Genomic DNA, 25,438 nt, shown 5'->3' with positions numbered 1-25,438 from the left:
AAACGCACAAAGTACCACATTAATATCAAATACAAGTTATTTTGTACTGCTGCAATCCATCTAAGTTTAGTCGTTTTGAGATATCAAGCTGGAAGGTCAAAGTCAATGACCTTGAATGCAAAAATTCTTAGAAGCCCACCATGTTGCATATCAATGTAAAGCTCTGCTCATTAGCTTTTTAGTGATACAAATTTAATTGCTGTATCTAGATTGGTACCAGAATAATACTCATTTCTGTTGAGACAAACAGATGTAAATTTCCAACAGTTTCTTCACTTTGCAGACCTGTAACTTTCTTCATAATTGTCGTATAACTTTGGAGACTGGTAGTTTTCGATCTCTTACCTGGATCACTGCATGCGACAAATTTGAAAGAAGTCTGAGATGGTCAGGTTCAAAACGTTACTTTCCTGCGTTTAACTGACATGGAATTACCCATGTGGTATCAGTACAGTTCTGGCTAGGAAATCGCTCACCCAGCTCCTTTCTGGTCGCAGCAAAGTGTTATCAGTTGGCCTTGACCTCATTGGTACTATTTTTCATTTAAAGATGACGTCTATGTGCAACGTCCAACGACCCAGGGGGCTTTAAACATCGTATTGTTCACGCATTTGCGATGATACCGAAGGAACCTATCCAGTCCTTGCAGACGCCCTTCCACCAGCGACTGCAGATCTGTAGTTTAGTAGCCGGTGGGTGTGTAGTACACTTGATGACATATATGGAATTTTATGGAAGTGTTTACTACCCAATCCCTTTTAGATTTCCTTTTGTTGCTGATGTAATTTTTTAGTGTACATCTTGACTTTAAACTCAAGACGAGAATTGATTTTTAACAATCTTCGTAGCACAGCTCCCAGTGTTACTCGTATAAATGCACTGAAGCTTTGACATTGCTACTGCAGAAAGAATAGCAGATCTGTTACCGTAGTTAAAAGGTGAATCCTCTGCAGACGCCACGTCGCCTTTTTACTTGTTGTTCTGATCCAGTCACATGTATCCAAGTATAGCATCTGTTTTAAATTTAACTTCTCTCCAGTATTCAGCTTACAACGTGTGATCAAAAAGTAAGGGGAATATTTTAATTTCTCAGGCTTTAAGCATCCGATTTTCATTTTTTAACTTGTTGGTACATGTGTCCCTGATGTATGTTTGCGTTTTCAGCTGCCTTAGATATTTAGTTTATATTTGACAGTCGAAAAGGTACACGTGTTTTCGAGTGCTTGGAGAGTTTTTATTCAGAAAGAGATGGATCAAAGAATTTGCATTAAATTTTGCTTTAAAAAAACAATAACGTGCAGCACCGCGCTCGAAATGCTTCTGTGGGCTATGGCCAATCTACTATGAGTAAGACAAGAGTTTACAAGTGCTATAGACGTATCAAAGTGGGTCGAGAAGATCACCATCAGAAAAGTTGTTGATGATGTCGGCATATCCTTTGCCTTGTGCCAAGTAGTTTTCCGAGTGTTTCGGGCCTGAAACATGTAGCAGCAAGTTTGTTCTGCAACTGTTGAACATCAACAAAAAACAAATTCGCGTAGACGTCGTCCAGGAGTTGCTGAATGAAGTTGACAATGGTCCAGAACTTGTAAAGAACAGGTAAGGAAACGCGGGTATACGGGTATGACGTTGAGACCAAGGCCCAATTGTCGCAGTGGAAACTACCTGAAGGGCCAAGACCGAAAAAAATTCTGCTAGTTCAATCACTGTTCGCCTCACTGTTCTCTACTATAACAGTAGGATAGTCGATCAGAAATTCCTGTCTTAGAGTCGTACGGTCAGTAAGGAAAACTATCTGGAAGTCACGTGCCGCTTAAGTGAAGCAACTCGTATAAAACAACCAGAATTGTGGCAAAACCACCGGGAAAAATTGCATGACGATAATGCTTTCTCTCACACCTCAATGCTTTTTCGTGATGTTTGGGCACAAAACAAAACTGTTGTGTTGTCTCAGTCACCGTATCCGCAGGACATAGCGCCCTGCCACTACTGTCTATTCCCAAGGCTGAAGAGAACCATGACAGGACGTCGTTTTGCCATCACTGATGAGGTAAAGAAAGGAATCGTGGAACGTGGTACAAAAAGGGAATTGCAGAAGTGCTTCCAAGATTGAAAAAAGTTCTGGCACAAATTTATTATATCTGGTGGGATTAATTGAAGGGAACAAAGCCGTTGTAGGTGAATAAATAACGATTCTTTAAGAAAAACAAAAATTTCCGTTTTTTTTCTATTACACCTCCTATATACGGTACTTTCTTAGCTGGAGTGCCACCCCAGCTTGGAGCAACTGTTCCACGTAACACGAACTTCCGTATAAAAGAGCAATAAGTACAAAACAGAAAAATCTTCAGTTCTAAAAATTGTAATTTCCCCGAGACTAATAACCAGATTTTGAAGAGTGAAACATTGTTGAATTCTCTTTTATAACAACGATTCCTGCAGCAGAAGTTATTATAGTTTAATTTGAAGACGAACTTAATTGATACCGACATCTTTATAACGTAGCTATGAGAATAGACTATGCGTCGTTTAGTGGGGAGTTTTTCACAATCGATCTGAGTGAAAGTAGAATTATGATATCTTAAACGGTTCAGGAAAAGTCGGAAGTGAACAGCTTAGCTGAAGCACTCTGTTTGATATGTGAGTGATCTTAAAATTGAGATATAGTCGTCAGTGTCATGCTATGAACTTTCAAATAAAAAGGAACTCGTTAACATTATAAAATACGCCTATCATAAAATTACTCATCTTGTTGAATCAGGACAACCTGTTCTTCTACAAATAACGAAAACAATACAACCCCTATCAACTCACTAAAGGTATTATTTAGTTTGTAGCAATGGGTTAAATTCACTGAATTTATTTTGCATCTTATGAATGATTTCATCGAATTGAGAGGGGTGAAATACCAGGAAAGAAAAATTCCTACAGACTTCTGGTCTGTGCAGTTCACGAGCTAGTCTGTGTGTGAAACGGTAAGAAAGAAGACAAAATGATTGAAAAAATGCAATTTCTATCAATAAGCGTTCTTGTGGCACAGAGGAAGAACTTCATCGTGATTCAGAAGATAGCGAACGCTGAATGCTGGTGTGGCAGTCCTAAATAAATGTTCGTCGCACCTGTTAGATGGGAGTGCTGCCATTTACTAAAGAAATAATGAAATGTAGGTATTAACCGTAGAACACTAAAGCAGGAAAAAATAAAATTAGTACTAAATCATCATACAGTTTACAACTGCACATTTTATTCAAAGGAAGTCATAATTTATAGGTTATGCATTAAGTAATTACCAATAGTATATCTCCAGTGGTGGATTACACACCATTTTCAGTACAAAACGTCCCGTTTTGTAACCTAATGCAATCGTAAATTTTACAAGGGTTTAGGTTTAGTAATATCTGGTTAAAGACAAGTAGAGTACCAAGTCCTGATAAAATAAAGTTTTTTTTTTTTTAAACAATGTCATTTGTGGAGTTGAAGGAGAGTAAACCATACATATACACTTTAAAATTGATTTACTTTTGCCATTTATTCGTTACATCTTAAAATTTAAAATAAATAAATAAATAATAAATTAAAAATTTAATAAATTAATATATAAATAAAATGTATATAGCTTGCTTTCAACTGTTCTCAAATATGTTGAAAATAACAGTAGTTTACGATCATATGTAACAGGGTGTGCAATGTAGGCAGGAAATCAATAAGTACGTAATAAAACTGTATTGCAGATGAAGTCATTCTCTTTTGGAAGAGCTGCATCCTTATGTTACGAAATGATCATACTGCTCTTGAGAAGAGTGTCCAATAACGATCTTTTTGCGGTGGAACTAGAGAGCATCACTTGAGTAACGATCTTCAGTTGATATTCACTGGTCTTATTTCTTACTCAAAATTCAGTAAGTAATAATTTTACGGTAAAAATATCTGAAGCGATTTTCAATAAGGGACATATATTAAGGCTGATATTTCTGGACTAACGATGAGCCTGAAAGTCGGATTTACATGAAAATAGTAATCAAATAAAATCGTTACTGTGTCATAGCTAGCAGCGGACTAGAAAGAACAGCAATTGATATCTGTGGCTAGACAGTGGTAAAGTTTACCGGAAGTCAAGATGGGACTTATGGTGACCCGCTGTAAATCTTTATCGTGAACGTCGTTTTTGCATAGTACTGTGGGAAGCGTTACGTCATCATGGGTAGCTGTTCGTAGTCAAGTATAATGCGGACGTGGGAAACAGAACAGGAGCGGATTCGGCAGCATACGGCCGCAAGCAGGTGCGGCGACCGACTACCTACGGGTGACAGGCTGGCTAGCTGACCAGCCGGAAGACACGACCTGCCCTCGGTACGCCAGCTCGTGTGCGTCATCGATGGAACGGAAATCGGCGCCGCGACTGCTCCAGTCACCGCCCCCTCCGCCACCACTGCTCATCCAGCCCCCGCCGCCTCCGCCTCCACCCCCGCTGCTCCAGTCGCCACCGCCTCCAGACGGACCACCTCCACCATGACCACCTGGAATTAAAAAACAAATGAGATGATGTCTGTTAGAAAGGGTTGTCCTATCGATTAGATTCAGTTCATTGTGCTATAACTCGTGAACTTACAGTAAATTGATAAAACTCAGGGGATACCTATTTGTACATACGAAGCTGTAGATAGTATCGCTTACGCAAGGTTTCAAAGGGCAACCCAATCGGCGGTGATGTCATTTGTACTCAAGTATTTCATGTGAAAGATTTCCGACGTGTTTGTAGCCACACGCCGTGGAGTTGCAGTTGGACCTAGAAGCATGGGACGTTCCTTTTCGGAAATAGAGTATTCAATATTCCGAGACCCACAGTGTCAAGAATGTGTCAAGAATACCAAATTTCATACATGACCTCGGAAAATGCAGTGGTTGACGGCCTTTACTTAACGACTGAGGGCAGCGGCGTTAGCGTAGATTTGTCAGTGCTAACAGACAAGCAACACTACGTGAAACAACCGCAGAAATAAATGTGATCGTACGACGAACGTATCCGTTAGGACAGCACCAGGAAATTTTGTGATAATGCGCTATGGCAGCAGAGTATCGACGTGAGAGCCTTTCCTAACAGCACGACATCGCCCGCACCACCTCTCTGGGCTCGTGGATATATCGGCTGGCGACCGGAAAACGGTGGCCTGGTCAGATGAGTTGGTAAGAGCCGATGGTACAGTTTGAGTTTGGTGCAGACCCCATGAAGCCATGGACCTAAGTTGTGAACAAGGCACTGTGCACTGGTGGTGGCCTCATAATGGTGTGGGCTGTCTTTACGTGGAGTGGACTGGGTCCTATGGTCCAGCTGACCGACAATAGTCTGGAAATGGCTATGTTCGGCTTCTTGGAAACCATTTGCAGCCATTCATGGACTTCATGTTTTATGGATGACAATCCGACATGTCTACCGTTCGCAATTGTCACGATTGGTTTGAAGAACATTCTGGACAATTTGAGCGAATGATCTAATGACCTACATCACCCAGTATGAACAGTATCGATCATTTATGGGACATAACTGAGAGGTCAATTGCTGCACCGGAAGCCCTTCCACGATTATGCACGGCTATAGAGGCAGCATGGCTCAATGTAACTCCATAAGCCAACACAGTTGGGCGGAGAAATACTGGGCGGTTGTAATTAAAATGCAGCTCTTCACAGTGGTCCATCATGGGCTAAATTTATTGTACTGCAGAGATACTTGGTAGATATTCTAATGTGATAATGCGGAAGCATTTTACGACAAAAAATTAATTCCAATTTTGGCCACCAAGTACAAATCTGGCGCTGTGAATGACGAATAGAAAGACGAATGGAAATATTTTCGTATGTAATGGATTAGGAATGGCACATGCGCAGAAAAGATCCAACAAGTGAGAAAAGTATAATGTCGATTTTATTTTTAATCGCCACTTGCACAATTTATTCAATATACGCACCGGAAACGTTGACGACCTGCTGTACAACGCCGGATTTGCACGTGGTGGCCAAAGTTGGAGGTAGTTCATTCATATAATATCTATCAAGTTTCGCTGCCATACGACAATTACAGCCCACAGTGATCTTGCGTGAGTACGTGCACTTTAATTATAGGTATATCCACGCATTACAATGTAGCATAAGGATGCCACCTAAAGTAAGCCTGCGAAATTTATAAATGTGCTCATAAAAATATGAAATTAGATCACAAAGACGATAATTAATTACGCTTTAAAAATATTCAATCTTTCTTGTAAATAAACTCTATGTCCTTTATAAATTAATGACCAGTAAAACATGCTGGAAAGAAATCATGTGTAGGCATTTTGCCCATGGCAAGTCATCAATATAATCGTATTTTAGATTAACACTTTTACATTCTTTTTTAGTCCATGCCTGTCTCTTTTCGAATTTTAATGTTTTGTGACTTGTGAAATCTGCTTATTTTCAATTTTACTGTCCATAGCATTTCCTCTATTCATAGTTTATACTTTTTTAAAAGAAGGCCGAATTGATACGAAGTATTACCTGGTCGTGAAGTTGCAACATTTACGATCATACTGAAATTTGAACTGCGTAAAGGAAACCTAGCAGCACCCAGGACTGTAAAACCGACAAAGGCAGTGAGAGCGGCGTGCGCTGTTGGCACATCGGTCGGTCTCGAATGCCCCGTCTGAGGCCAAAAGGGCGTAACTTTGCTTTTGATAGACTCAACCGTGTTTAATTTTGTTTTATGTTCCCATGCTTAGGTCCCAATTAGCGCTTATCTTTGAACCTCTGTACGACCCTGTCCTCACGTCCCTCTATCATATTTCATGTAACTTAATAAAGACAGTTTATAAACGCATTCAATATCACTGAAGTCTTATAAATCCAGCAACAGTGTCCCGTTTTAACAGAAGATGTGCGATTGAAACACTGTTTTCCCAAGGGCGGAGTATGCGCCAGTGGGAGAAGCATCAATAATAAAAATGTTTAATCTTTTACACAAATGACAATCGAAACACTTAATGGTATGTTTCCGGATGTTTAACCAAGTTGTTGATTCGATTTTTATGCGCAGTATGTTGACGACCTGTCGCACCATCACGAGGATATGCGAGCTGAATACTCACTGCTCGTACTCCAACCGGTCCGTTGGATCCGTGCCACTGTATGGCAGAGTTTTATTACCTTCGGCCGCTACGCCGTTTGACGAGCATGAACAAGTACTCGGCTATAAACATCAACGCAACGCCAGCAATAATTACCAGTCAGGTTGTAGTCGAGGCAACGAGTACGTATTATACCTCGCCTCACCTGAAAAAAGACGGTAGAGCGATCGACGAAATGTAGTGCATAAATACGGAATTAACAACACAAAAACTTGAAAGCATATAATAAAATCTGTGATGCCACGAAGCAAGTGTTTTTGTGAGTTCGCTTAGTTGTAATGGTCCTCTAGCCATCGCCTCGACCGGGAATCCACTCTTGAGAAGTGCCCCTACCTTAACCCTCCTTCGCTCTCGTAGCAACAATATCAACAGTATTCATTACCAGTGCTCGTCATAGTCGTGTTGTAATTTCTGTTTGATAAGCTCATTAAGAAGGGGACGGCCCGAGCCGACATGTTGAAACCTGCTCTGAAATTTTTCACAGGGGAAGAGTATATGGAAAAAAATACACTGTCAAAATTGTAGCTGCTAAGTCGCACTACACGTACCTTTTTTTAAAAAAAATATTATTAAAGTTACTCATTTTTACAACGGCTGTTTCTGCAGCTCTTCCTGCCTAGCGCCGAATAACAGAAGCAGCCGTGGCAAAGAGTACATTGTGCCGCGTTGTGTGAAGTCCAAGGTGCACACATACAAAATTTGAGCACCTTAACCATACGAATAATGCATCAAATCGTTGATATTTGGAATAACTTGCAGTTCATACCTCCAGTTAAACTGTTACAGATGTAATTGTTACAAAAGTGATTACCAGAGAAAAGAAAATGAATGCAGTTCGTGGTGTTACGTTACAGACGACTTCGGTCGATCGGGACTAATCTTATCGTGTTAAATATTCTAAAACAACTCCTGCAGCATATTTATTATGCTTCTTTTGAATAACGTACATTTTCCTAACAGTGAAACAGTTGCTTGTTTATTCGTCAAAAACTGTGAAGTGTGTGTTGGATGCTGAAAGCAAACATTTTTCTTACACCAGGTACAAGCGATGAAAGAGAATTAGTGCTTTCAAGCAGTTCACAGCAGTTACTAGTTTTATTTATACAGGACTGGACTGTAGAAAAAACTGGTTTTGGCCGTTGTTCTACATACTGTGAGCGCACGAGCATAACTGATCAAATTTGTAAAATGTGGTAAACCAAACTGACAGTACAGAAATGACTAAAATTAAACAATGCTGCTTGGTAAAACTGAACTGGCAAAGAGCTAAAGGCAATTGTATTGCCCTACAACTTTTTGTTGAAATTTTTTTTTTATCGACAGGGTGAATTAATTAAATAGATTGGGGAGGTGCGTTTGGTGGCTTGTACTGCACAATTAATCTTCATTAGTTCTTCTGCATTGGACTTACTCTACCTTACAAAATACTCTTAATCCTTACAATCGTCTATTTACCAAGGAAAATCACCAAGCAGCCGAAGAGTGAGTCCACACAGGGAGTCTGACTTCCCTTATTAGCTCTAGAGACTGTTAGTTCCTGCAGAAGAGCCGAATAAGTATCCCTGTTTTACTTGGCCAAGCTAGCAAGGTCTAATTAGGAACTGCCAGAAATAATGTCTGGAGAAAGGATGCTTATGACTCCGCGACTAACTGTTTTTTTTTAATTTTTTTATTATCAGTCTACTGACTGGTTTCATGCGGCCTGCCAAGAATTCCTTTCCTGTGCTAACCTCTTCATCTCAGAGTAGCACTTGCAACCTACGTCCTCAATTATTTGCTTGACGTATTCCAATCTCTGTCTTCCTCTACAGTTTTTGCCCTCTACAGCTTCCTCTAGTACCATGGAAGTAATTCCCTCATGTCTTAGCAGATGTCCTATCATCCTGTCCCTTCTCCTTATCAGTGTTTTCCACATATTCCTTTCCTCTCCGATTCTGCGTAGTACCTCCTCTTTCCTTACCTTATCAGTCCACCTAATTTTCAACATTCGTCTATAGCACCACATCTCAAACGCTTCGATTCTCTTCTGTTCCGGTTTTCCCACAGTCCATGTTTCACTACCATACAATGCTGTACTTCAGACGTACATCCTCAGAAATTTCTTCCTCAAATTAAGGCCGGTATTTGATATTAGTAGACTTCTCTTGCCCAGAAATGCCTTTTTTTGCCATAGCGAGTCTACTTTTGATGTCCTCCTTGCTCCGTCCGTCATTGGTTATTTTACTGCCTAGGTAGCAGAATTCCTTAACTTCATTGACTTCGTGACCATCAATCCTGATGTTAAGTTTCTCGCTGTTCTCATTTCTACTACTTCTCATTACCTTCGTCTTTCTCCGATTTACTCTCAAACCATACTGTGTACTCATTAGACTGTTCATTCTGTTCAGCAGATCATTTAATTCTTCTTCACTTTCACTCAGGATAGCAATGTCATCAGCGAATCGTATCATTGATATCCTTTCACCATGTATTTTAATTCCACTCCTGAACCTTTATTTCCATCATTGCTTCCTCGATGTACAGATTGAAGAGTAGGGGCGAAAGGCTACAGCCCTGTCTTACTCCCTTCTTAATACGAGCACTTCGTTCTTGATCGTCCACTCTTATTATTCCCTCTTGGCTGTTGTACATATTGTATGTGACCCGTCTCTCCCTATAGCTGACCCCAACTTTTTTCAGAATCTCGAGCAGCTTGCACCATTTTATATTGTCGAACGCTTTTTCCAGGTCGACAGATCCTATGAACGTGTCTTGACTTTTCTTTAGCCTTGCTTCCATTATTAGCCGTAACGTCAGAATTGCCTCTCTCGTGCCTTTACTTTTCCTAAAGCCAAACTGATCGTCACTTAGTGCATTATCAATTTTCTTTTCCATTCTTCTGTATATTATTCTTGTAAGCAGCTTCGATGCATGAGCTGTTAAGCTGATTGTGCGATAATTCTCGCACTTGCCAGCCCTTGCCGTCTTCGGACTTGTGTGGATGATGCTTTTCCGAAAGTCAGATGGTATGTCGCCAGACTCATATATTCTACACACCAAGGTGAATAGTCGTTTTGTTGCCACTTCCCCTAATTATTTTAGAAATTCTGATGGAATGTTATCTATCCCTTCTGCCTTATTTGACCGTAAGTCCTCCAAAGCTCTTTTAAATTCCGATTCTAATACTAAATCGACTCCTGTTTCTTCTTCTATCACATCAGACAAATCTTCACCCTCATAGAGGCTTTCAATGTATTCTTTCCACCTATCTGCTCTCTCCTCAGCATTTAACAGTGGAATTCCCGTTGCACTCTTAATGTTACCACCGTTGCTTTTAATGTCACCAAAGGTTGTTTTGACTTTCCTGTATGCTGAGTCTGTCCTTCCGACAATCATATCTTTTTCGATGTCTTCACATTTTTCCTGCAGCCATTTAGTCTTAGCTTCCCTGCACTTCCTGTTTATTTCATTCCTCAGCGACTTGTATTTCTGTATTCCTGATTTCCCCGGAACATGTTTGTATATCCTCCTTTCATCAATCAACTGAAGTATTTCTTCTGTTACCCATGGTTTCTTCGCAGCTACCTTCTTTGTACCTATGTTTTCCTTCCCAACTTCTGTGATGGCCCTTTTTAGTGATTTCCATTCCTCTTCATCTGTGCTGCCTACTGCGCTATTCCTTATTGCTGTATCTATAGCGTTAGAGAACTTCAAACGTATTTCGTCATTCCTTAGAACATCCGTATCCCACTTCTTTGCGTATTGATTCTTCCTGACTAATGTCTTGAACTTCAGCCTACTCTTCATCACTACTAAATTGTGATCTGAGTCTATATCTGCTCCTGGGTACGCCTTACAATCCAATATCTGATTTCGGAATCTCTGTCTGACCATGATGTAATCTAATTGAAATTTTCCCTCATCTTCCGGTATTTTCCAAGTATACCTCCTCCTCTTGTGATTCTTGAACAGGGTATTCGCTATTACTAGCTGAAAATTGTTACAGAACTTGTCCCAAGCCCATATTCTCCTGTAACCTTTTCTTCTACGCATTCCCCTACAACTGCATTCCAGTCGCCCATGACTATTAGATTTTCGTCCCCCTTTACATACTGCATCACCTTTTCAATATCCTCATACAGTTTCTCAATCTGTTCATCTTCAGCTTGCGACGTCGGCATGTATACCTGAACTATCGTTGTCGGTTTTGGTCTGCTGTCGATTCTGATTAGAACAACCCGGTCACTGAACTGTTCACAGTAACACACCCTCTGCCCTACCTTCCTACTCATAACGAATCCTACACCTGTTATATCATTTTCTGCTGCTGTTGATATTATCCGATACTCATCTGAACAGAAATCCTTGTCTTCCGTCCACTTCACTTCACTGACCCCTACTATATCTAGATTCAGCCTTTGCATTTCCCTTTTCAGATTTTCTAGTTCCCCTACCACGTTGAAGCTTCTGACATTCCACGCCCCGACTCGTAGAACGTTATCCTTTCGTTGATTATTCAATCTTTTTCTCATGTTAACCTCCCCCTTGGCAGTGCCCTCCCGGAGATCCGAATGGGGGACTATTCCGGAATTTTTTGCCAATGGAGAGATCATCAAGACACTTCTTCAACTACAGGCCACATGTCCTGTGGATACACGTTAAGTGTCTTTAATGCAATGGTTTCCATTGCCTTCTGCATCCTCATGACGTTGATCATTGCTGATTCTTCCGCCTTTAGGGGGAATTTCCCACCCCTAGGACAAGGGAGTGCCCTGAACCTCTATCCGCTCCTCCGCCCTCTTTGACAAGGCCGTTGACAGAATGAGACTGACTTCTTATGCCGGAAGTCTTCGGCCGCAATGCTGATTATTTATCAAAATTTAGGCAGTGGCGGGGATCGAACCCGGGACCGAACACGTTTTGATTATGAATAAAAGACGCTACCCCTTTTTTTTTTTGTAATCTCATTTTGTTCGTTATTGTTCGTGGCGGAAGCCACCTGACGCCCATGGAAGTTCATTACTGATCCATTCACTCAGTTTTTTATTATAGAGGGCAGCTAACCCTCTGACCGAACACGCTGAGCTACCGTGCCGGCGTCCCCTAGACCACGGGTACATTCCCGACTAAATGTAGCCGTTGCATATGATTTAGTGCTCGTAAAGAAACAGATTTTACAGTGGGGAAGCTTTGTCGAAAGAATTGCTTAAATTATGTTCAAAATGTGTATGAAAACCTATGGGAGTTAACTTCTAAGGTCATCAATCCCTAAGCTTACACACTACTTAACATAAATAAATGAAGCTAAGGAGAAACACACACACCCATGCCCGAGGGAGGGACCAGCCGCACAGTCCGTGACTGCAGCGCCCTAGGCCGGTCGAATAATCTCACACGGCTGCTTAAATTATAACTGAAAACAATCGTCTACTGTATCTTCATTATTCACGCTTAAGGAAAATTAAATGGCACAATTTCATTGGACAGAGGCAACCCTTATTATTACACAAACTAATGCATAACAGTTTTGTACTAAGGGATAAATAAAATTACTTCACTGTGGAGCAATTAAGTGGAGGTATCTTTCACGATACAAAATGTTATAGCTGATGTATCTCACTGTGTTGGATTTTACTGTAATGTACTTCAGTTATTCGATTAAATAAGCGATCGACGATAAAGCGGCAACTGTTTTCCATCAATCTATCAAGTTATTATCCTGCGTAGCAAGAAAAATGCGAAAGATGCAAATCTACACAAAATTTGTAGCTGCGCTCGGATAATTTCTGTAAGTGGTACGCCGGCCGGTGTGGCCGAGCGGTTCTAGGCGGTACAGTCTGGAACCGCGCTACCGCTACGGTCGCAGGTTGGAATCCTGCCTCGGGCATGGATGTGTGTGATGTCCTTAGGTTTAAGTAGTTCTAAGTTCTAAGGGACTGATGACCTCAGAAGTTGAGTCATATAGAGCTCAGAGCCATTTGTTAGTGGTACATACATCAAATTATTAGCCATATGTCTAATATTTCCGGCTTAAGGGAAAAGCAGTCGACGTTTTTGTTATTTATCAAATGACGTCTACACAAAGTTCTGCTAAATTCAGTGGAATATTTCAGTGTTCATTTTGTATACGATAGCGTGATTGCTTGTCAAGATAACAGATATAAACCCAGCCGCCTCTGTTCACCATGGTCATGGTAGCTGTCACTGAGGCAGAGCAATCGTACCTCATCGTGTCTATTCACTAGCAATGCATTTTAATTGCATTTACGGTAGTTTGAATCCAGTTTTATGAACGCATGTACATAAATGTAAGCAATGACACAAGTGCATTACAAACTTTTTCCGTATGTTAGAGAACTTTATTCGTGAACAGTGACAGTTTCGCGCGTGTCCGGTCAGGTATGCTATTTTTAACATGAATAACTATTTGATCAAAAGTATACGGGCACCTATTAGTGGACACTCGGCAGTATGATGGCTTGAACTCCTCTGGGAACACTTTCAGTGATGAATCGGAATGTAACTTTTCAGATTTTCCAGTTGGATCTGTTGAAATACTCCTCTCGGGTTTGCTATCGAATCATATGATGTAAATCCAACAATATTTTATCATTACAACTGTACGAATCTACAGACGGTGGTAACTGCTGTTGTCAGTGCTACAAGGCGCGACTGATGAAAGGCGCGCGGTGGGGTCGAAGTTTATCAGTCCGGGAGCAGGCGATACGTTTGCTACGGAAGACGCTCGCAGTTGGAGGAAAAGCGGCGCTCGTAGCAGCCCCTGCTATTAGCTATAGAAAGGCCTTCCGCGCATGTGCTGTGGGCAATGACTGCGCTGCTGGACGCTCCTCTGCTTCACATCTGAATTTAGCTTCAGAAGTGCGCTGTGTCTAGTCATGATTCTAAAGTTCTTTTTCTTCTGTCAGCCACTGCTGGATTCCAAGCGGTGCTTTACTTAATACCTGCATCTGTGTTGATAAAATTTGCCGTACGGATATGTGTGGCCTCCTTAAAAACATAGTCCCAGAAAGAGGACGCTGAGGATAAAACTTCGACCTTATCGAATGCGATGTCCCATGACCAGTCAATGCTCCGCTAACGCTGATTTATCAGGTTGCTCCAGGCGTTTATTAAGATGTTCAGCACAACATTCTTGCACGGTTCGGCATTTCTGTGAAATATGAGATCCCGCATTGGAGCATGGTATCTTATATATGCCGTGTTTCCTACTGCCGGTAGTATCACGTAGAGAGAATCTGATATTTCATTGTATTCTTTGTCTTATGGCGCGTGTGCGAAAATGGTGAAAGTGTCAACGCGTTACAACGTTTACTTTTGTTTAAAGCTGGTAATAGTCAATTGTTTACTTCGAATATGGTTTGGAACGTAATACATATTTGTGTTATTACGTCCGATCTGTTAAGATTGAGCAAAATCATCAATACTCAATCGTCGATCGCCGGAGCTATGGAGTCCCGGGATCGACATCGCCGAGATTCAGTAGAAGAATTCTACCTCCAGCGAATCTCTATTGCTGGATATACAATAATAATAATTATTATTATTAATATTATTTTCAGAGACTCTGAATATTTTTGTTAGACCCTCGTGGCAGCCGCGCTGTCTCAGGTGCCTTGTCACGGTCCGCACGGCTTCCCCCGCCGTTGCAATGGGTGCACCCACATCTCTATTCACGTCCCTCTTTGAACTTGCTTAGGGCGGAATGCATGGCGTATTTATCGGTAGAGCCCTTCTACTTGAACAACATTCTGAGGTATTGTATCTCACCTGGCAGACTGATGCTATCTATGTACCAAAGAGCGTAAGATACCATCACATTGTGCAGAATAATAACAGCTTGTGAACTGCACATATAACTCTGCGTGAATTGGTTTGCGGCAGACACTATGACCCCAGCAGTCGACTTTTCTTTTATTCGTGACATCCTGAAATGGTAAGATACCATCTTTTTCCACTTCCATGATGAACTGCATTTTCGAATGGAGCGAGTTCAAATGACAGAGCAATATGAGTGAAATGTCTGTTCCGTGTGACCATACCACAAATACCGCCAGAAGCAGGAAGGTTGGACACTTGCCTCTTGCAATGCTTTCTCTTTAAAGTCTTCCATAAAATACTTGGCCACCATGGATGGCATAGGACTTACCATGGCGACACCGTCCACTTGTTCAAAGTACTGATTACTGAATAAGAAATAAGCTGAGGTAAGCACATGTCTGAACAATGCCGCAAAATCTTTCTCAGACTTTCTGATTATAAACTCTAATAAGTCCTGCAGAGGTAAGTCTGTGAACAGAGATACTACGTCAAAACTGAGCGAGGTGGTTAGCACACTGGAATTGTATTCGGGAGGATGACGGTTCAATCCCGCGTCCGGCCATCCTGATTTAGGTTTTCCGTGATTTCCGTAAATAGCTTCAGACAGATGCGGGAATGGTTCCTTTGAAAGGGCACATCTGACTTCCTTGTCCATCCCTACTTAAACCGACGAGACCGATGACCCTCTGTTTGGTCTCTTCCATCAAATCAACAACAACAACAACAACGTCAAAGATAACTAAAAGACCTGACGGTTGTAGATTAAGGGTCTTCAGATTTAATATGTTCCGAATTTCGGATATGACGGTCAAATCTCCCTATGTGAGGGTTCAACAGCGAAGGAAGATGTTTATCGAGGAAATAGGCGGGGCCTCTAATGTTGCTCACTATTGACCAAAGAGGCGACCCGTCCTTATGTATCTTCGGTAGGCGTACAATCTGGGGGTAACTGGAGCCTGTTGTCACTGGCCTTTAATGACTTTTCTTTAGAAGATCTATCGGTTTTCGCTGAAACTCGCCGGTCGCATCCTGTCTTAGCTTGCGATAAACAGGATCGTCGAGCAGCGCTTCTATCTTATTGTTGCATTCAGCTCGTGAGCGAAGAACAGTGGAGTTCCCCTTGTCTGCTTTCAAATTTCGCAGGGCATTCCTTTCTGCTGAACTGATATTAAACTTTTTCGGCTATCACCACCTGGAGACGTCGGACAGTTGAGTAGGCGAAATATTGTGGGATTTACACAATACGATCCCACAGCAAATACGAGAGGAGTATTTACAGGAATCTGATTGTTTGTGGGGGGATGGCAGTCCATTTTTACCGAAGTACAGTAGGATCTCGCTAATCCGACCGCGGGTGGTCCGAGTGTAGTCTTAGTCCGGCCATCCCAAATCAAATGACTCTGAGCTCTATGGAACTTAACGTCTGTGATCATCAGTCCCCTAGAACTTAGAACTGCTTAAACCTAACTAACCTAAGAACATCACACACATCCGTGCCCGAGGCACGATTCGAACCTGCGACCGTAGCGGTATGAAAACCTTGTTTGAAATCCACAATAAGTTTTTCTGCATACATATTGCATTAAGAAGTAAGTGTGGGGAACTTATTGAGCTGGAGACAAAATATCGCAAGGGGCTGCAAGAAATTTGTAAGCTCGTTAGGACTGACGAAAATGCGGGGTTACTCACCGCCACCGTGGGAGTCAGCGTGCAGCACGATGACGTGCTTGTCGCTGCCGCCGCCCCCGCCACCACCGACTTTGGACCCCAGCAGTTTCTTGACGAGCTGTATTTTGCTGATCAGGAGCGCAAGCGAGCCTATTAGCAACGCCTTAATCGCTTTCAACTTGATTATTGTCAGCACCATCGGCATAACCATCATCATCTTTCCCATCATCATCATGCAAATCATCATCATCATCTTCTTCATTCCCTTTTTATCACCCTTTCCTTTTTTCTTCCGTGCAGATCCTGTAAAAGAGAAATCAGAGATACAGTATTTGTGTCACTTTATTCCTTTTCAGTCGTCTAGGTAATTTGCGAGACATTTTAAATGGTCGTTTCGCTTTAAATCGGTCCGTGCACATGCTAACAGACATTTATTGGCTGGATGCCAGAATACTGTAAAATCTCTTAAAAAGGAGAGCACACAGAGACAGTTGTGAAATATTTGTGAGTGACGTGGAGCAGGATGTATATGGGAGATCCGACTTCACTTATAAATTATTAAAAAATTGAATTAATCAGAAAGAGACAGCACACAAATAGATGTGATGGGGCATGATGCATGGATTGAACATTATAATAATATTTGGTTGAACTCTGAGGTAGACAGTTCTACAAATCCTGAAGGTAGGCACGGATAGTTAGTAAAAACTATTGAGTTGCTTACTTTAGGAGGGTTAGAGGCAATTATAAAAAAAATAGTAATAAAAAGTCATCTTGACCAGAGGCTTAAATATTGATCATATAAACAATTGAGAATTTTCACTCAGACTCCATTGTCTTCATCTATTAAACACTTGATGGCTCGCAGTGTTGATCCGCGATACATGGTTGACAGCCAACCTATCAACCTTACGCTGTCAAGCCAATAGTAGACACCCTTGCAAAATAACTGACTGGTTTTCGTAAAGAGGGAGCTTGCATCGACAGTGTATTCACTATGAAACAGTTAATAAGGAAAAGAAAGGAATACAAGTTGCTCACCTATATGGCATTTTTAGATTTATAAAGACCGTCTGTAAGCCAGACAGGCATGAGTTTTGGAATATTGTGGCGTCAACACAAAATAAGGTGTATCAAAAAGTTATATAATGGTAGCTGCATCATAATCAGTTCACCCAATTATAGTGAGGGAAGTATAATTATTGATCGGGGAGTAAGACAAGGGTATGTATTATCATCCACACTTTTCAGTATTGGTATAGACGATATTCTCACAGAATAAATGATCAGGCAACACATCGAATTATTTTAGCAAGGACCACTTTAAATGTGCTAGCATCTGCTGATGCCTTAGTGATTATGTAAAACACGAAAAATAATTCTCAGAGAGATATTTATTTACTACATACGTTTTTAAGAAGACACTTTAAAAATTTCTGTTTCGAAATCAGCAACCATGCCATTCCAGGGAAAACACACAATAAGAGCAAAGATTATTTTCGATAACAATGCTTTGGAAGAGGCTCAACATTTTAGTTGTTTAGGTTGTGAGATATCGTATGATTACAATAGAGACTTAATTAATAATTTAGTAATGGACTGTTGGTCCAGATTGTCCCACTCCTCAGGGGCGATTCGGAGTAGATCCTTCAGAGTGGTTGGAGGGTCACGTCGTGGTGGGTGACGAAAGTCATACACAAGATGTTCACAATGGGGGCGCGAATGCCTCTCCAATATTCTGCCGATCTCCAATATTCTGCTGATATGCTTACAATATTGGTCGGAGGATGGCATTCACGTATCGTACAGCCGTTACGGCGCCTTCCATGACCACCAGCGGCGTATGGCGTCCCCACGTAATGCCACCCCAAAGTGCAGGGAACCTCCACGTTGTTGCGCTCACTGGACAGTGTGTCTAAAGCGTTCACCCTGGTCGAGTTCCCTCCAAACACGTCTCCGACGACTGTGTGTTTGAAGGCTTATGCGACACACATCGGTGAAGAAACGTGATACCAATCCTGAGCGGTCCATTAGGCATGTTGTTGGGCCCATCTGTATCGCGTTGCTTGGTGTCGTGGTTGCAGAAATGGACCTCACCATGGGCGTTGGGAGTGAAATTTGGAAATTTGGGACCATACTGGTGAGGTCATCGGTCCCTAAGCTTACACACTATTTAATCTAACTTACGCTAAGGACGACACACATTTTTCCGACGGGGGAAGCCGCGCGGTCAGGAGTGAAGTTGTGCATCATGCAGCCTATTGCGCACAGTTTGAATCGTAACACGACATCCTGTGGGTGCACGAAAAGAATTATTCAACATAGTGGTGTTGCTGTCAGGGTTGCTCCGAGCTATTATCCGTAGGTAACGGTCGTCCACTGCAGTAGTAGCTGTTGTGCGGCCTGAGCGAGGCATGTCATCGGCAGCTGCTGTCTCTCTGTATCTCCTCCATGTCCGAACAACATCGCTTTGGTTCATTCCGAGACGCCTGGACACTTCCCTTGTTGAGAACCCTTCGTGGCACAAAGTATCAATGCGGATGCGATCGAACCGCTGTGTTGACCATTTAGGCATGATTGAACTACCGACAACACGAGCCGTGTACCTCCTTCCTTTTGGAATAACTGGAACTGATTGGCTGTCGGACCCCTCCTTCTAATAGGCACTGCACATACATGGTTGTTTACATCTTTAGGCAGGTTTAGTGAAATCTCTGAACAGTCAAAGGGACTATGTCTGTGATACAATATCCACAGTCAGTGTCTGTCTTTAGGAACCTATGTGAAGCAAAACTTTTTTGATGTGTGAGTTTAAGACGAATAAGATCCATTGTACTATACGAAGTAGTAGATGGTAAGAACTGCAGGGGAACAAAGAAACTGGAAGATATCCAATGAATAATTGATGCTAGTGTAATTTCTGTTCTGATATGAAGACGTCGACACGCTAAAAGTAGGCATTGTTGGTCGGATCTGTCAGCTCGAAGAATAATTTAGAATCCTAGGAAGATATTTTCTTACCCTCGATGACTGTTTTACCGATACCTCATTTTTCTCCAGGATATACAGTCTTTCTCGTCTAGTTAATGATAATTATATAAGTCGAATACGTTCAGAGTGACTCAAATGTCCCAAATAACCTACGATAATCCACTTTCAGTCTTGGCACGTAATTTGAAATTCTTCATTTGAAAGCAGGGTTGACAAAATGAAGTTAAAGTAAACAAACGTAAGACTCAGAATCAGGTTTTAATAACGTTGTGTTCAATATATTGATGTCAGTGAAAACAATAACACCAAGAATGGTTCTTGCTGCTTTATACGATAAGACTAGACAACATTGCGAGAAGGAAAGCGATCTCTGAATCTGATTAATGTAATCTTCCTACTAGAGAAATTTATTTACTCAGATCGCAATATATATCAACCCGTTGAAGAAGAAGCTTTAGTGTAACGTATATTTTTATTTATTTTTTATTGTATTACGTATAATGTGACACGCGGGTTTCTTCTTTAACGAGTTGTTTCGGGATATGTCCATGACTAAATAAGAGTGCACTAGCTAGAGCGGCACAATGCTTATCAACTTATTCAGCAAACATCGTCGGTATTCATGGACTCAGTTTTTATCTCAAACATACACACCTATGTCCAGGAATGTGTACAGTGTTAGCGGTAATAAAAACTCTGTACATGATCTGAAGATGGTAATTTAACTTGTCAAAACTAGTTGTCTGTACAAAGGCTGTATATTTATTGCGAGATGGGCAAATAAACTTGTCTAGTAAGAAGATTACATTATTCAATACACACATGATCTCTAACTTCGGGAATTCATTGGGTAGTGAGTCCCAGATGTGATGCAGTCAGACCCCAAATGTTGTGGCATGGAAGCAAGGAATACACGGATATATTCCTGGGGAAGTACTGTGTTTATTCCAGTTACTAACCAGAAAATTTTATATTAGGTTATTAATTTCGTTCTATGATAACTATCTTCCAGAGGAGTTGGTGCAGTAGTTATCACATTGCACTCGTATACGGGACGACGAAGGTTTAAATTCGCTTCCGGCCATCGAGACGCAGGTTTTTCATAAACCCTTTCTTTGAAAATGCTGGGATCGTACTTTGAAAAAGCACAGCCGATTTTCTTCCCCATCATTCCGTAATCCGAGCTTCTGCTCCATCTCCGGTGACCTCGATATCGACGGGACGTAAAACTATAGTCTTCCACTCCGAAGATGGTGATCATGGATCGAAATTAATAACATGTAAAATGTTGTGCCTCGCAAGTGGAATACATGATAAATAACCGTTTTGTTCTGGAGAATTGTGGAAGAAGGGTTTGCGATTCATTTGACGGCTCTTCTCAGCCTGACGTAATATTTATCTCTCTATGACCAAATATGAGGTACTGATAGGACTAAGTTCAGGTCATCTATCTGTTTTACACATCCTCAAAGTTTGATTTCAATAGAGGCACTTTCTATGGATATTATAATTTTCAGAATGGTTAATTCATATTACGTACACGTAGTAACATTGGAAATCGGGGATGAAAATAATATTTCACTTGGCAGTCAGTGGAAATTTTATTTATTGTCCCCTTGATACACAAATACTTGAGTAACAAACACAAATAAGAACTTCAAGTAGTTGTCACACTATTGTTTATGATGCAGGTTACACCTCAAAAGCTGATGAAAACTGGATGTCCACTTTAATACTCGTATTTATTCTAGCTTAGAATAATTTGTGAATCAGTTCGAATAATGTCATGTACTGCCAAATTATGTTGTTCAGTTTTACGTCTCACCTGATGCATGGACAATCAGATCTATAGTCAAAGTCCATAGCTCTGACATTACCGGACGCTGAATGAAACACTTAAAACATAATGCAACACGTTAAACAGAAAAGACAATTTTGATACCCAGGGACCTTATCTTCGAGCCTCACTGTGACTCCAGGTATATCAGACAGAGCTGCACCTGCTTCTTGTCACGAAGTGTATCACGCAGTGACTACATTGTGATGCAGTCGCTTTCATGCAATTTGTATAACATGAATAAACGCCATCTCTGCACGGATCTCTGAGTCAGATCCCTTCCTTAAGCTTGTGTATAAACTGAAATTTGTGTTATTTTCTGGCAGGGAAGAAGTGGACACGTGTCTCATTAGGTTATTATATAAAGGTGACGGATCTTAAATTAATTTGATGATTACGCAACATTTTAAACATTTAATAAGCATTAAAAGAACGATTCTTCTTACACGAGAGTTCTCTTCACGGCAGTTGGTGGTCATCCGAAGTAGAATATATGTCAGTGTGACACACAGACATTTAGAGACATAGCAACGCTCCAGATGGGCATATATGAGAAATCTGTTCTAAATTTCTACTAGCCTGCGGGTCGTCTCCACACCTTCCGAACTACACAGAAGATCCATTACGGCATTGAGCCATTAACATTTTTGGGAGTAAAAACGTATGTAGAAGGATTCGCTATTTTCTAGAGAATGTGGTCTGCTTTTCATAGAGCATCTAGTGTTTTATTAAACATTTGTGTTCGTATCTGATACACTGCACTTCACGAGTGATATTTTGATAACAAATACTTTCTCAAATCGTACATTTTTGCAGCCCACTTCCAAGAGCAGAAATGTAATTTGTCAAGTATGTGACACAGAGCTACATTAATATTCTGTTGTTACAACAAATTACGGTAATGTACCGTCTTCTCAGTATGTGTATCAACATAAACAAAAACAACTACAGAACAATACAAAATACATCACTTGCATACATATGGTATATGAAGTAATACTTACGAAAGATTAATATTACTCACTGAAAGATTTGATTTATATATTGTTTTCTGAAAGTAATTATTTACGTAAAGAAATGTAAGCTAACTAGAAAGGCTGCATATTTTGAACATATTAAAAGTAGAAGTACCGTTTTTTTGTCATATCGATTACGTTATTGACTGTAAAATTAATGAAACTGTAAATGAAGGCAGATATTTTGTTTGCAGTTAATACTGTAAAAATATAAATTATTGTATCTAACATAGGCTTCTTTTCAGATCATATACTTTTAAAATTATGACTAGTAACTCTCATGGTGGAAGATCGCTACCTGATAACATATCGAATTTCCGGTAGTAAGATAAATTTGCGGAAAAACTGTATTTTACAAATAGGAAACTTCATAAGTTTTTTCATGGTGTATTCCGTCGGTCCTTGGAGGGACATAGACATGTTAATAACATGAATACACAGTATTAGTGTTGCACAGAAGAATTTATTTAATAGTTCGTTATGAACCGGCTTTCGGCTTCTTTGGCCATCGTCAGATAACTTAATACTAAACAGATAGTCCACGCAACTTCAGCGAGAATTTATTGCTGTACAAAGATTACTGTAGAAAGCTATGTTACATTTTACGACTGTATCGAAAAAAAAGCATAACGTAGTACCTAAAGAGATTCTGTAAAATGAATCTTCTGTTATAGCACATTCAAATAGTAAAACTATATGAGTATGTTGGAAGTGTAGTGACACAAGCTACGGTGTTCTATGGATGAACTGTTGAATTTGATGAACAGTCCGAAAAATGAGGAAGTGGAGGGGGAGAAAAAAGTATGTGGAATCTGAGTACGAAACAGTTATTACCTAATGGTGAGAGAAATGATAATTAACTGCTGCTACTTTAGGAAGGGTGAATAATGGAGCTGTGTTCCGTCATTAAGGAACAGCTCAGGATTCTTTGATTGGTGTTTATAAATGATCAGAATTTCTAGTGAGGTTAGTATTTTGCCTTAATTCCTCTATTGAGAACATCACATTTCACATAATTTGAATGACATTCATTCATAGCATGTTCAACAAAGGTGGAATCTTTCTTTTACATCTCCGCTCCTTTCATGCTCAGTCAGTCTAGTATTGATAGCCCTTTCTGACTGACGTACATGTAATTTGCCACACAGATTTTAGTAAAGTCTGTAAATTCCATTCTTCTAAAAGAGGAATCTTATCTTTGCTGTTGAACAGAAGGTACTCAACAGTATTCCTAGTGCAAAACGCTGGAACATATTTTCTGGAGTTTAGTTTGCTAGCAAGAACCTGTGAAGTCCTACCAACGTATAACAAAGGGGCCATTTGCTATCACTGTGCATTAGTACATGTACTGTAGTATAAGATTAATTAATCCAGAATTTCTTTAGGTATTACGTTATGCTTGTGTTTTTTTGTCGATATAGTCACAAAACGTCACATATCTTTGCACAACAATCCTTGTGCAGCTATGAATACTTGCTGAAGCTGTGCGGACTGTCTTTAGAATTGAGTTATTTGACAATGGCCTACAAAGCCGAAAGCTGGTTCATAACTAACTATTACATAAATATTATTGTGGAACATTAATAGCCGGCCAGTGTGGCCGAGCGGTTCTAGGTGCTTCAGTCTGGAACCGCTCGACCGCTACGGTCGCAGGTTCGAATCCTGCCTCGGGCATGGATGTGTGTGATGTCCTTAGGTTAGTTAGGTTTAATTAGTTCTAAGTTCTAGGGGACTGATGACCTCAGCAGTTAAGTCCCATAGTGCTCAGAGCCATTTGAACCAATTTGAACATTAATACTATGTATTCAAGCTATTCATCAGCTTTGATAGATAATAAATAAATAAATTACGTAATAAATTCAACTCATCTCTGTCTAAAATTTAGATGGTATCGAACTTTTCATTACTTGAGCGGAAGCTCTGTGGGGAGTAGATTCATTACATGGTACATTACCGAAACTGGTTGTAATAAAAGATTATTATTACAGCTGTTTGTCACATTAAAAAAAAATTCTCATAAACGAGCCAATATGGTTTTTGCACAAAATGGCTAATATTAGAGTGTTCCAAAATATCATCGTCTTATTCGTTCTTGCTGTTAAATTTCAGAGACGCCCAACATTTAATTCCTTGCAGCTGTTGTGGGTCATAGTGCACTTACCTGCATCTGTTTCGGGCTTCAGAGCGAAGTCGACTGTCTTCGGTCTGACTGTGTCTCCAAACCACATGGGCAGCTGGAGGCGCAGTACGTGTCGTTCGAAGAAGTCCGCAACTGCTGCCTCCAGGTGTCGGGATCCGTCGCCGCCGCCGCCGTCACTGTCAGCGTCCCTTGACACAGACGCCGGCCGCGGCTGTGTGGCGTCGGTGCCCACACGTACGACGTACACGAGCCCTTCCAGCAGTGGGAATTGTGGCATGGCGTCCAGGTACCGGATGAGGCCCGCCATCCGCCACTGTGCACAGTCCAGAGACAGCCGCGGTAGGCACTGTGTTACGACATCCGCTAGAGCTGCAGCAGTCGCGGGACCAGCGTCCACTATGTCAACATCTGCTTGCGCCGGATCGAAAGACGACGTGAGGTCTCCATTAGCTGGAAAAGCAGCGATCAATCCGGACGGTGCTAAGATGAAGGAGACCAACGCCGACATCCACCATCTCATACGGACACGCCTCTCCATCCTCTTGGTTAATGGTCTGCGGTTGCCGGAGCACGAGGTGATATATGAGGCGGCAGCCGCGAGTCCGTAGCTTTATTTGCATCAGTGCCAGGTGGAGAGGGGAGGCAAAGTAGTAGCTATTTTGCTGAATCGCCACTCAGTCACTAACGGTTACTTTCTAGCGCATTTGGAAGGTGAATTCTTTCTTTCCCCAAGCCCAGTTCAGACCGTGCGGGTGGCGAGAAAATTCGCACGCATCGGCCCCTGCAACAGAGCATCGTAAATGTGTACTGC

At 41.1% G+C, this 25,438-nt stretch overlaps 1 protein-coding gene across 1 annotated transcript; it reads right to left on the bottom strand.

Annotated features, from left to right (window-relative positions):
* Positions 1-3,529: 3,529 nt before the first annotated feature.
* Positions 3,530-25,211, bottom strand: LOC126354629 (uncharacterized). Its single transcript, XM_050004399.1, has 3 exons — positions 24,649-25,211; positions 16,665-16,946; positions 3,530-4,517 (listed from the first exon to the last, which is right to left on the bottom strand). The coding sequence occupies exons 1-3, from the start codon at positions 25,163-25,165 to the stop codon at positions 4,294-4,296; spliced, it is 1,023 nt and encodes a 340-aa protein (XP_049860356.1). The 5' UTR covers positions 25,166-25,211; the 3' UTR covers positions 3,530-4,293.
* Positions 25,212-25,438: the final 227 nt, after the last annotated feature.

Source organism: Schistocerca gregaria, chromosome 3 (genome assembly GCF_023897955.1).
Source record: "Schistocerca gregaria isolate iqSchGreg1 chromosome 3, iqSchGreg1.2, whole genome shotgun sequence".
Taxonomy (NCBI): domain Eukaryota; kingdom Metazoa; phylum Arthropoda; class Insecta; order Orthoptera; family Acrididae; genus Schistocerca; species Schistocerca gregaria.
This window is presented reverse-complemented; position numbering and strand designations above follow the sequence as displayed.

Bases quoted from the DNA above. Each gene is read 5' to 3' on its own strand.
- LOC126354629 (XM_050004399.1), bottom strand. From the start codon at position 25,165: ATGGAGAGGCGTGTCCGTATGAGATGGTGGATGTCGGCGTTGGTCTCC. The intron at 16,947-24,648 runs GTAAGTGCACTA...TCTCTTTTACAG, and splicing joins GAAGCCCGAAACAGATGCAG to GATCTGCACGGAAGAAAAAA. The intron at 4,518-16,664 runs GTGAGTAACCCC...TTTTAATTCCAG, and splicing joins CGCTGACTCCCACGGTGGCG to GTGGTCATGGTGGAGGTGGT.